Genomic DNA, 12,715 nt, shown 5'->3' with positions numbered 1-12,715 from the left:
ACAGAGAGTACCTGGTGCAGGAGGCCCCTGTCGAGCAGCTGCAGGTACAGGCTCAGGTTCTCCTCGTCAGCACGAGACACCAGCAGCTGAGTGCAAACTGTAAAACACCAGATGCCCTGCATTAGCATGTGTACACTTTATTCATATGCATTTAGCTAACAGTTAGCCGCTGCTGCTAACTGTTAGCTAAATGTCAGCATTTCAGGCCAACGCCCCCTGGGAGGAGTTTGTAAAAGTACGCTGTATATCTTTACCATCCACCTCTGCACTTTACATGTGCAGCGCTCGTTCAGTGTGCACTTTACATGTGCAGCGCTCGTTCAGTGTGCACTTTACATGTGCAGCGCTCGTTCAGTGTGCACTTTACATGTGCAGCGCTCGTTCAGTGTGCACTTTACATGTGCAGCGCTCGTTCAGTGTGCACTTTACATGTGCAGCGCTCGTTCAGTGTGCACTTTACATGTGCAGCGCTCGTTCAGTGTGCACTTTACATGTGCAGCGCTCGTTCAGTGCCCTCTGACCTTTGCCCATGACACGGGTGAACTGCGCCGGCAGGTCGCCCTCGGCGATGGTGCTGCCTCCTGACTCCGCCTCCCCTCCGCTGGCCCCGCCCCTGTTCAGGTGAGACAGGAGTGCTCCGGGGGCGGGACTTGTCTCGGTGAATGGCCTGATGGGAGTTTGGATCATCTGGTGCAGCTCCTGTAGAGGGGCCCTAAGCCCCGCCCCCTCTAGCACCTCCTGCAGGAGAGAAAGGACAGTTACATCAGACAGCACCTGCCGCAGGAGAAGAGCGCCTCCTGCAGGAGAAGAGCGCCTCCCGCAGGAGAACAGCACCTCCCGGAGGAGAAGAGCGCCTCCCGCAGGAGAAGAGCGCCTCCCGCAGGAGAAGAGCGCCTCCCGCAGGAGAACAGCACCTCCCGGAGGAGTAGAGCGCCTCCCGCAGGAGAAGAGCGCCTCCCGCAGGAGAACAGCACCTCCCGCAGGAGAAGAGCGCCTCCTGCAGGAGAAGAGCGCCTCCCGCAGGAGAAGAGCACCTCCCGCAGGAGAAGAGCACCTCCTGCAGGAGAACGGCGCCTCCCGCAGGAGAAGAGCGCCTCCCGCAGGAGAAGAGCGCCTCCTGCAGAAGAGCGCCTCCCGCAGGAGAACAGCACCTCCTGCAGGAGAACAGCACCTCCTGAAGGAGAACAGCACCTCCTGCAGGAGAACAGCACCTCCTGCAGGAGAACAGCACCTCCTGAAGGAGAACAGCACCTCCTGCAGGAGAACGGCGCCTCCCGCAGGAGAACAGCACCTCCTGCAGGAGAACGGCGCCTCCCGCAGGAGAAGAGCGCCTCCTGCAGAAGAGCGCCTCCCGCAGGAGAACAGCACCTCCTGCAGGAGAACAGCACCTCCTGAAGGAGAACGGCGCCTCCCGCAGGAGAAGAGCGCCTCCCGCAGGAGAAGAGCGCCTCCTGCAGAAGAGCGCCTCCCGCAGGAGAACAGCACCTCCTGCAGGAGAACAGCACCTCCTGAAGGAGAACAGCACCTCCTGCAGGAGAACAGCACCTCCTGCAGGAGAACAGCACCTCCTGAAGGAGAACAGCACCTCCTGCAGGAGAACAGCACCTCCTGCAGGAGAACGGCGCCTCCCGCAGGAGAACAGCACCTCCTGCAGGAGAACGGCGCCTCCCGCAGGAGAACAGCGGTGAAACGTCTCAGAGAAAATATAAAACCAGGTTCAACACTGAAGAAGGAAACGAGTCACGTCTTTGAGCAGGACGCCTCACAGCCAGAGGGTCACAGGTTTGATTCCCTTTGCATGTTCTGCCTGTGTCTGCTCCTCACACTGACCTTCTCCAGGAGGCGCAGCTGGTTCTGTCGCTCCTTCAGCTTCTGGAGACTGATCACGATCTTGTGCCGCGCCCCTTTGGTCACTTTCTGCAACAGGAAACAGGCAAGAACATGTGCATTTACCATCAACACCATAAACCAGGACCAGGACCAGAGACGGACCAGGACCAGGACCAGGACCAGAGATAGACCATGACCAGAGACAGACCAGGACCAGGACAAGAGACAGACCAGGACAAGGACCAGGACCAGAGACAGACCAGGACAAGGACCAGGACCAGAGACAGACCAGGACAAGGACCAGGACCAGAGATAGACCAGGACCAGGACCAGGACCAGAGATAGACCATGACCAGAGACAGACCAGGACCAGGACAAGAGACAGACCAGGACAAGGACCAGGACCAGAGACAGACCAGGACAAGGACCAGGACCAGAGACAGACCAGGACAAGGACCAGGACCAGAGATAGACCATGACCAGAGACAGACCAGGACCAGGACAAGAGACAGACCAGGACAAGGACCAGGACCAGAGACAGACCAGGACAAGGACCAGGACCAGGACCAGAGACAGACCAGACATGGTCCTACTCTGTGTCACCTGGGACTCTCATGTCTCGTGTCCTTCAGAGGCTGTTACACCTGGAGGAAGTGCTTCGTCTCCACTGAACTCCACTCCACACAAAAATCACCACAAAAATAAGAGTCATAATATTTATCTTTGATTGATCCCGGCACTTTCTGTTTCATCAGCCTCTATAATAGAGACTGCGTCGTTATTCCCCTCACTGCTTCGTTATTCCCCTCACTGCGTCGTTATTCCCCTCACTGCGTCGTTATTCCCCTCACTGCGTCGTTATTACCCTCACTGCTTCGTTATTCCCCTCACTGCGTCGTTATTCCCCTCACTGCGTCGTTATTACCCTCACTGCGTCGTTATTCCCCTCACTGCTTCGTTATTCCCCTCACTGCTTCGTTATTCCCCTCACTGCGTCGTTATTCCCCTCACTGCGTCATTATCACCCTCACTGTTTCATTATCCCCCTCACTGCGTCGTTATTCCCCTCACTGCGTCGTTATTCCCCTCACTGCGTCGTTATTACCCTCACTGTTTCATTATTACCCTCACTGCGTCGTTATTCCCCTCACTGCGTCGTTATTCCCCTCACTGCGTCGTTATTACCCTCACTGCGTCGTTATTACCCTCACTGCGTCGTTATTACCCTCACTGCGTCGTTATTACCCTCACTGCGTCGTTATTACCCTCACTGCGTCGTTATTCCCCTCACTGCGTCGTTATTCCCCTCACTGCGTCGTTATTACCCTCACTGCGTCGTTATTACCCTCACTGCGTCGTTATTACCCTCACTGCGTCGTTATTACCCTCACTGCGTCGTTATTCCCCTCACTGCGTCGTTATTCCCCTCACTGCGTCGTTATTCCCCTCACTGCGTCGTTATTACCCTCACTGCGTCGTTATTACCCTCACTGCGTCGTTATTCCCCTCACTGCGTCGTTATTACCCTCACTGCGTCGTTATTACCCTCACTGCGTCGTTATTACCCTCACTGCGTCGTTATTACCCTCACTGCGTCGTTATTACCCTCACTGCAGTCAGTGTAGCCTCCAGTTCTACTGTAAGAAACATTTAAAGCTCATATAAATCAAGTCTGTAAAACAGACTCTTTCATCTGTGTAATAAAGATCAAATCAGAAAAATCCGGCCTAAAAGTGAAGCTGAAACGTCTCCTGCATTTGTAACGTCTAGATTCTCCTGTAACTCCTGCTCACAGCAGGTCCTAAAAGATCCATAAAAAAGCTTTAACTGGTTCAAAATGCAGCAGCAAGATTACAACAGGAACAAAAAGAAGAGAGCACATTACACCAGTGCTGGAGTCTCTTCACTGGCTCCTGTCCAGTTTAGAATCACATTTAAACTCCTCCTCCTGATTTACAAAGCCATAAATGACATGGCCCCTCCCACCTCAAAGATGCTATAGAACCATCTCATCCAATCAGAGCTCTTCACTCTCTAAATGCTGACCTTCTGGTGGTGCCAAGAGTCTCTAAAAGCACAGTAGGAGGTAGAGCCTTCTGGTGGTTCCAAGATAATAGTAGTAGTAATAGGAGAAATAATAGGAGTAGTAATAGTAGTATTACTAGTAGTATTAGGAGTAGTATTAGGAGTAGTAATAGGAGTAGTATTAGTAGTAGTAATAGTAGTATTACAAGTAGTATTAGTAATAGTAGTATTACTAGTATTAGGAGTAGTAATAGTAGTATTAGTAGTAGTAATAGTAGTATTACTAGTAGTATTAGGAGTAGTAATAGGAGTAGTATTAGTAGTAGTAATAGTAGTATTACAAGTAGTATTAGTAATAGTAGTATTACTAGTATTAGGAGTAGTAATAGTAGTATTAGTAGTAGTAATAGTAGTATTACTAGTAGTATTAGGAGTAGTATTAGGAGTAGTAATAGGAGTAGTATTAGTAGTAGTAATAGTAGTATTACAAGTAGTATTAGTAATAGTAGTATTACTAGTATTAGGAGTAGTAATAGTAGTATTAGTAGTAGTAATAGTAGTATTACTAGTAGTATTAGGAGTAGTAATAGGAGTAGTATTAGTAGTAGTAATAGTAGTATTACAAGTAGTATTAGTAATAGTAGTATTACTAGTATTAGGAGTAGTAATAGTAGTATTAGTAGTAGTAATAGTAGTATTACTAGTAGTATTAGGAGTAGTAATAGTAGTATTAGTAGTAGTAATAGTAGTATTACAAGTAGTATTAGTAATAGTAGTATTACTAGTATTAGGAGTAGTAATAGTAGTATTAGTAGTAGTAATAGTAGTATTACTAGTAGTATTAGGAGTAGTAATAGTAGTATTAGTAGTAGTAATAGTAGTATTACAAGTAGTATTAGTAATAGTAGTATTACTAGTATTAGGAGTAGTAATAGTAGTATTAGTAGTAGTAATAGTAGTAGTAATAGTAGTAATCGTAGTAGTAATCGTAGTATTAGTAGTAGTAATAGTAGTAATAGGAGTAGTAATAGGAGTGTTACCTGTGCCTCCAGCTGCTCCTCGCTCAGGTTGATCATCTGCTCGTAGGTGAGGGAGGAGAAGAGCGCGGCGTATTTGTGCAGACGCAGAGTCTTCAGCCACTGAGGCACGTCTGACACACAAGGGTCAAAGGTCAGCCACTGAGGCACGTCTGACACACAAGGGTCAAAGGTCAGCCACTGAGGCACGTCTGACACACAAGGGTCAAAGGTCAGATGATGAATCTACTCTATAGAAATCTACATGTTTATTCATATTCTGCCTCTTCCAGCTTCACCCTCTTCTCCTCTCTGCTCCTCTCTTCTCCTCTCTGCTCCTTCTCTTCTCCTCTCTGCTCCTTCTCTTCTCCTCTCTGCTCCTCTCTTCTCCTCTCTGCTCCTTCTCTTCTCCTCTCTGCTCCTTCTCTTCTCCTCTCTTCTCCTCTCTGCTCCTTCTCTTCTCCTCTCTGCTCCTTCTCTTCTCCTCTCTGCTCCTCTCTTCTCCTCTCTGCTCCTCTCTTCTCCTCTCTGCTCCTCTCTTCTCCTCTCTGCTCCTCTCTTCTCCTCTCTGCTCCTTCTCTTCTCCTCTCTGCTCCTCTCTTCTCCTCTCTGCTCCTTCTCTTCTCCTCTCTGCTCCTTCTCTTCTCCTCTCTGCTCCTCTCTTCTCCTCTCTGCTCCTTCTCTTCTCCTCTCTGCTCCTTCTCTTCTTCTCTGCTCCTTCTCTTCTCCTCTCTGCTCCTTCTCTTCTCCTCTCTGCTCCTTCTCTTCTCCTCTCTGCTCCTTCTCTTCTTCTCTGCTCCTCTCTTCTCCTCTCTGCTCCTTCTCTTCTCCTCTCTGCTCCTTCTCTTCTCCTCTCTGCTCCTTCTCTTCTCCTCTCTGCTCCTTCTCTTCTTCTCTGCTCCTTCTCTTCTCCTCTCTGCTCCTTCTCTTCTCCTCTCTGCTCCTTCTCTTCTCCTCTCTGCTCCTTCTCTTCTTCTCTGCTCCTCTCTTCTCCTCTCTGCTCCTTCTCTTCTCCTCTCTGCTCCTTCTCTTCTTCTCTGCTCCTCTCTTCTCCTCTCTGCTCCTTCTCTGCTCCTCTCTTCTCCTCTCTGCTCCTTCTCTTCTTCTCTGCTCCTCTCTTCTCCTCTCTGCTCCTTCTCTTCTTCTCTGCTCCTTTCTTCTCCTCTCTGCTCCTTCTCTTCTTCTCTGCTCCTCTCTGCCCATTCTCTTCTCCTCTCTGCTCCTTCTCTTCTCCTCTCTGCTCCTTCTCTTCTCCTCTCTGCTCCTTCTCTTCTTCTCTGCTCCTCTCTTCTCCTCTCTGCTCCTTCTCTTCTCCTCTCTGCTCCTTCTCTTCTTCTCTCTGCTCCTTCTCTTCTTCTCTGCTCCCCTCTTCTCCTCTCTGCTCCTTCTCTTCTTCTCTGCTCCTCTCTTCTCCTCTCTGCTCCTTCTCTTCTTCTCTGCTCATTCTCTTCTCCTCTCTGCTCCTTCTCTTCTCCTCTCTGCTCCTTCTCTTCTTCTCTGCTCCTTCTCTTCTCCTCTCTGCTCCTTCTCTTCTTCTCTGCTCCTCTCTTCTCCTCTCTGCTCCTCTCTTCTCCTCTCTGCTCCTTCTCTTCTCCTCTCTGCTCCTTCTCTTCTTCTCTGCTCCTCTCTTCTCCTCTCTGCTCCTTCTCTTCTTCTCTGCTCCTCTCTTCTCCTCTCTGCTCCTTCTCTTCTTCTCTGCTCCCCTCTCTGCTCCTTCTCTTCTTCTCTGCTCCTCTCTTCTCCTCTCTGCTCCTTCTCTTCTTCTCTGCTCCTTTCTTCTCCTCTCTGCTCATTCTCTTCTCCTCTCTGCTCCTTCTCTTCTTCTCTGCTCCTCTCTGCTCCTCTCTTCTCCTCTCTGCTCCTTCTCTTCTTCTCTGCTCCTCTCTTCTCCTCTCTGCTCCTTCTCTTCTCCTCTCTGCTCCTCTCTTCTCCTCTCTGCTCCTTCTCTTCTCCTCTCTGCTCCTTATCTTCTCCTCTCTGCTCCTTCTCTTCTCCTCTCTGCTCCTTCTCTTCTTCTCTGCTCCTCTCTTCTCCTTCTCTTCTCCTCTCTGCTCCTTCTCTTCTTCTCTGCTCCTCTCTTCTCCTCTCTGCTCCTTCTCTTCTTCTCTGCTCCTCTCTTCTCCTCTCTGCTCCTTCTCTTCTTCTCTGCTCCTCTCTTCTCCTCTCTGCTCCTTCTCTTCTTCTCTGCTCCTTTCTTCTCCTCTCTGCTCCTTCTCTTCTTCTCTGCTCCTCTCTTCTCCTCTCTGCTCCTTCTCTGCTCCTCTCTTCTCCTCTCTGCTCCTTCTCTTCTTCTCTGCTCCTCTCTTCTCCTCTCTGCTCCTTCTCTTCTTCTCTGCTCCCCTCTTCTCCTCTCTGCTCCTTCTCTTCTTCTCTGCTCCTCTCTTCTCCTCTCTGCTCCTTCTCTTCTTCTCTGCTCCTTTCTTCTCCTCTCTGCTCCTTCTCTTCTTCTCTGCTCCTCTCTGCTCATTCTCTTCTCCTCTCTGCTCCTTCTCTTCTCCTCTCTGCTCCTTCTCTTCTTCTCTGCTCCTCTCTTCTCCTCTCTGCTCCTTCTCTTCTTCTCTGCTCCTCTCTTCTCCTCTCTGCTCCTTCTCTTCTTCTCTGCTCCCCTCTTCTCCTCTCTGCTCCTTCTCTTCTTCTCTGCTCCTCTCTTCTCCTCTCTGCTCCTTCTCTTCTTCTCTGCTCCTTTCTTCTCCTCTCTGCTCCTTCTCTTCTTCTCTGCTCCTCTCTGCTCCTCTCTTCTCCTCTCTGCTCCTTCTCTTCTTCTCTGCTCCTCTCTGCTCTTCTTCTCTGCTCTTCTCCTCTCTGCTCCTCTCTACACTTTATAGTCCCCATAGACATATTGACCCTCTGCATTTGACCCGTCCCTCAGAGCCGCTGGATGAAAAGGACATGTCGTGTAAAATAATATTAGCATTAGCATTAGCATTAGCTGACAGAAACAGAAGTCTTGTACCTCTCATGCTCTCGTCGTGGAAACTGCCCCGGGGCAGACTGAGGTCATCAAGGGCCTCGCTGCCGCCGCTGCCCGAGGACGCCACACTGCCCTGGGGCGAGAGCGACACGTGCTCAGGACGGCGGATGTCCTCCTGTGACAGCCACACCTGCCCCAGAGCCTGCCCCGGCGGCTGGGACGAGCAGATGGGAGGAGTGAGGGACACCGAGCGCTTCAGAGGACAGTGCAGAGGCGGGGGGGACACTGAGGGAGACACGAGAGAGTGAGGACACTGAGGGAGACACTGAGGGAGACACGAGAGAGTGAGGACACTGAGGGAGACACTGAGGGAGACACGAGAGAGTGAGGACACTGAGGGAGACACTGAGGGAGACACGAGAGAGTGAGGACACTGAGGGAGACACTGAGGGAGACACGAGAGAGTGTGGACACTGAGGGAGACACGAGAGAGTGAGGACACTGAGGGAGACACTGAGGGAGACACGAGAGAGTGAGGACACTGAGGGAGACACTGAGGGAGACACTGAGGGAGACAAGAGAGAGTGAGGACACTGAGGGAGACACTGAGGAAGACACGAGAGTGTGGACACTGAGGGAGACACTGAGGGAGACACGAGAGAGTGAGGACACTGAGGGAGACACTGAGGGAGACACGAGAGAGTGAGGACACTGAGGGAGACACTGAGGGAGACACGAGAGAGTGAGGACACTGAGGGAGACACTGAGGGAGACACGAGAGAGTGAGGACACTGAGGGAGACACTGAGGGAGACACGAGAGAGTGTGGACACTGAGGGAGACACGAGAGAGTGAGGACACTGAGGGAGACACGAGAGAGTGAAGACACTGAGGGAGACACTGAGGGAGACACGAGAGAGTGAGGACACTGAGGGAGACACTGAGGGAGACACGAGAGAGTGTGGACACTGAGGGAGACACGAGAGAGTGAGGACACTGAGGGAGACACGAGAGAGCGAGGACACTGAGGGAGACACTGAGGGAGACACGAGAGAGCGAGGACACTGAGGGAGACACGAGAGAGCGAGGACACTGAGGGAGACACGAGAGAGCGAGGACACTGAGGGAGACACGAGAGAGCGAGGACACTGAGGGAGACACGAGAGAGTGAGGACACTGAGGAGACACGAGAGAGTGAGGACACTGAGGGAGACACTGAGGGAGACACGAGAGAGTGAGGACACTGAGGGAGACACTGAGGAAGACACGAGAGAGTGTGGACACTGAGGGAGACACTGAGGGAGACACGAGAGAGTGAGGACACTGAGGGAGACACTGAGGAAGACACGAGAGAGTGTGGACACTGAGGGAGACACGAGAGAGTGAGGACACTGAGGGAGACACTGAGGGAGACACGAGAGAGTGAGGACACTTAGGGAGACACTGAGGGAGACACGAGAGAGTGTGGACACTGAGGGAGACACGAGAGAGTGAGGACACTGAGGGAGACACTGAGGGAGACACGAGAGAGTGAGGACACTGAGGGAGACACTGAGGGAGACACTGAGGGAGACACTGAGGGAGACAAGAGAGAGTGAGGACACTGAGGGAGACACTGAGGACACGAGAGAGTGTGGACACTGAGGGAGACACTGAGGGAGACACGAGAGAGTGAGGACACTGAGGGAGACACTGAGGGAGACACGAGAGAGTGTGGACACTGAGGGAGACACGAGAGAGCGAGGACACTGAGGGAGACACTGAGGGAGACACGAGAGAGTGAGGACACTGAGGGAGACACGAGAGAGCGAGGACACTGAGGGAGACACTGAGGGAGACACGAGAGAGCGAGGACACTGAGGGAGACACTGAGGGAGACACGAGAGAGTGAGGACACTGAGGGAGACACTGAGGGAGACACGAGAGAGTGAGGACACTGAGGGAGACACTGAGGGAGACACGAGAGAGTGAGGACACTGAGGGAGACACTGAGGGAGACACGAGAGAGTGAGGACACTGAGGGAGACACTGAGGAAGACACGAGAGAGTGTGGACACTGAGGGAGACACGAGAGAGTGAGGACACTGAGGGAGACACTGAGGGAGACACGAGAGAGTGAGGACACTGAGGGAGACACTGAGGGAGACACGAGAGAGTGTGGACACTGAGGGAGACACGAGAGAGTGAGGACACTGAGGGAGACACTGAGGGAGACACGAGAGAGTGAGGACACTGAGGGAGACACTGAGGGAGACACTGAGGGAGACACTGAGGGAGACAAGAGAGAGTGAGGACACTGAGGGAGACACTGAGGACACGAGAGAGTGTGGACACTGAGGGAGACACTGAGGGAGACACGAGAGAGTGAGGACACTGAGGGAGACACTGAGGGAGACACGAGAGAGTGTGGACACTGAGGGAGACACGAGAGAGCGAGGACACTGAGGGAGACACTGAGGGAGACACGAGAGAGTGAGGACACTGAGGGAGACACGAGAGAGCGAGGACACTGAGGGAGACACTGAGGGAGACACAAGAGAGCGAGGACACTGAGGGAGACACGAGAGAGCGAGGACACTGAGGGAGACACGAGAGAGCGAGGACACTGAGGGAGACACGAGAGAGCGAGGACACTGAGGAGACACGAGAGAGCGAGGACACTGAGGGAGACACGAGAGAGCGAGGACACTGAGGGAGACACGAGAGAGTGAGGACACTGAGGAGACACGAGAGAGTGAGGACACTGAGGGAGACACGAGAGAGTGAGGACACTGAGGGAGACACTGAGGGAGACACGAGAGAGTGAGGACACTGAGGGAGACACTGAGGAAGACACGAGAGAGTGTGGACACTGAGGGAGACACTGAGGGAGACACGAGAGAGTGAGGACACTGAGGGAGACACTGAGGAAGACACGAGAGAGTGTGGACACTGAGGGAGACACGAGAGAGTGAGGACACTGAGGGAGACACTGAGGGAGACACGAGAGAGTGAGGACACTGAGGGAGACACTGAGGGAGACACGAGAGAGTGTGGACACTGAGGGAGACACGAGAGAGTGAGGACACTGAGGGAGACACTGAGGGAGACACGAGAGAGTGAGGACACTGAGGGAGACACTGAGGGAGACACTGAGGGAGACAAGAGAGAGTGAGGACACTGAGGGAGACACTGAGGACACGAGAGAGTGTGGACACTGAGGGAGACACTGAGGGAGACACGAGAGAGTGAGGACACTGAGGGAGACACTGAGGGAGACACGAGAGAGTGTGGACACTGAGGGAGACACGAGAGAGCGAGGACACTGAGGGAGACACTGAGGGAGACACGAGAGAGTGAGGACACTGAGGGAGACACTGAGGGAGACTCTGAGGGAGACACTGAGGGAGACACTGAGGGAGACACGAGAGAGTGAGGACACTGAGGGAGACAGGAGAGAGTGAGGACACTGAGGGAGACAGGAGAGAGTGAGGACACTGAGGGAGACACTGAGGGAGACAGGAGAGAGTGAGGACACTGAGGGAGACAGGAGAGAGTGAGGACACTCTCAGAATAAGCAGGCTTTGTGCTGGAGACGTCCCGTCTCTCTCGTCTCTATCTATAGTCGGCTGTGGTGCAGTTAAAATAGGCCCGGCTTGCGTTACCTCCCTAAATATTAGCACTTTTCCACAAATACAGTCCAGTCAGACCCCGCCTTAAAAGGGAATGTCAGGCTGAGTGTAGACTGTGTCCTGCAGAGACTGTGTCCTTCAGTTTAGCCCTGGTTTAGTCCTGGTTTAGCCCTGGTTTAGTCCTGGTTTAGACCTGGTTTAGTCCTGGTATAGTCCTGGTTTAGGCCTGGTTTAGGCCTGGTTTAGTCCCGGTTTAGTCCCGGTTTAGTCCCGGTTTAGTCCCGGTTTAGTCCTGGATCAGTCCTGGTTCAGTCCTGGTTTAGACCTGGTTTAGTCCTGGTTTAGACCCGGTTTAGACCCGGTTTAGTCCCGGTTTAGTCCTGGATCAGGCCTGGTTTAGGCCTGGTTCAGTCCTGGTTCAGTCCTGGTTTAGACCCGGTTTAGACCCGGTTTAGTCCTGGTTTAGGCCTGGTTCAGTCCTGGTTCAGTCCTGGTTTAGTCCTGGTTTAGACCTGGTTTAGCCCTAGTTTAGCCCTGGTTTAGACCTGGTTTACTCACGTGTGCTCCCTGATCCCGTGCCCACTGCGTTGATGGCGGTTGGCACAGAGGTTGAGGGAAACAGATGCCCGTTCTCAGAGCCCCATGGCGCCCCCTGCTGCTGCCAGCCATTGAGCCGGTCCTCTGAGCCGTAGCGGGCGTAGGACTGGCTCTTGGGCGCGCCTCCGCAGCCCTGGGACGCCCGCTCTAGACTGTCGCCCCTCCCGGCGTGCTCCTCCAGGTGGGTGAGCCAGAGCGCCAGGGCGGAGCGGTCGTCCAGCGAGGTGGCCGGGTGGATGAGGGCGTAGGACAGCAGCTGGCGCGACTCCTCCACGTGGCGACCCGACTCGATGGTCTGCGCCAGGATCCGGGGCAGGAGCCGCATGTACTCGCCCTTCGCCTCCACGTTTCCTGGTTTGAGCAGCGGCAGATGGGTCAGGACCAATGAGATGGCTCGCTCCTTCGACTCGCTCTGCCATTGGCTGATCACAGCTGCAGGAGAAACACAGAGTGAGCCACGTTTCCACTGGTTCAGTTTGTTCAGCCCTAAAGTGAGTCTGAGGTCCCTGGTCTGTGGATCCAAAGTGGCCCCTGAGAGGTCAGGTCCACGGCCCCTCAGGTTTAGTCCTGGTTCAGACCTGGTTTAGTCCTGGTTTAGCCCCAGTTTAGTCCTGTTTAGACCTGGTTCAGACCTGGTTCAGTCCTGGTTCAGACCTGGTTCAGTCCTGGTTTAGCCCTGGTTTAGACCTGTTTAGACCTGGTTTAGTCCTGGTTTAGCCCCGGTTT

General features: G+C 52.9%; 1 protein-coding gene across 1 annotated transcript in view; it reads right to left on the bottom strand.

Moving 5' to 3' along the window:
- The window catches only part of LOC140379322 (protein Smaug homolog 1-like), a gene marked incomplete at its 3' end in the record, with an annotated part of 12,775 nt that extends 352 nt beyond the window's left edge, over positions 1-12,423 (bottom strand). The window contains exons 1-6 of the mRNA XM_072464185.1: positions 11,951-12,423; positions 7,825-8,067; positions 4,896-5,005; positions 1,831-1,917; positions 522-738; positions 12-97 (exon numbers count right to left, since the gene is read on the bottom strand). Coding sequence (XP_072320286.1) covers positions 12-97; positions 522-738; positions 1,831-1,917; positions 4,896-5,005; positions 7,825-8,067; positions 11,951-12,314 — 1,107 coding nt within the window. The remainder of the gene's footprint in view (positions 1-11; positions 98-521; positions 739-1,830; positions 1,918-4,895; positions 5,006-7,824; positions 8,068-11,950) is intronic.
- Between the last annotated feature and the right edge of the window lie 292 nt (positions 12,424-12,715).

This window comes from Eucyclogobius newberryi, unplaced genomic scaffold, assembly GCF_026437365.1.
Source record: "Eucyclogobius newberryi isolate DKJ021-1_F unplaced genomic scaffold, fEucNew1.0.hap1 SCAF_405, whole genome shotgun sequence".
Taxonomy (NCBI): domain Eukaryota; kingdom Metazoa; phylum Chordata; class Actinopteri; order Gobiiformes; family Gobiidae; genus Eucyclogobius; species Eucyclogobius newberryi.
This window is presented reverse-complemented; position numbering and strand designations above follow the sequence as displayed.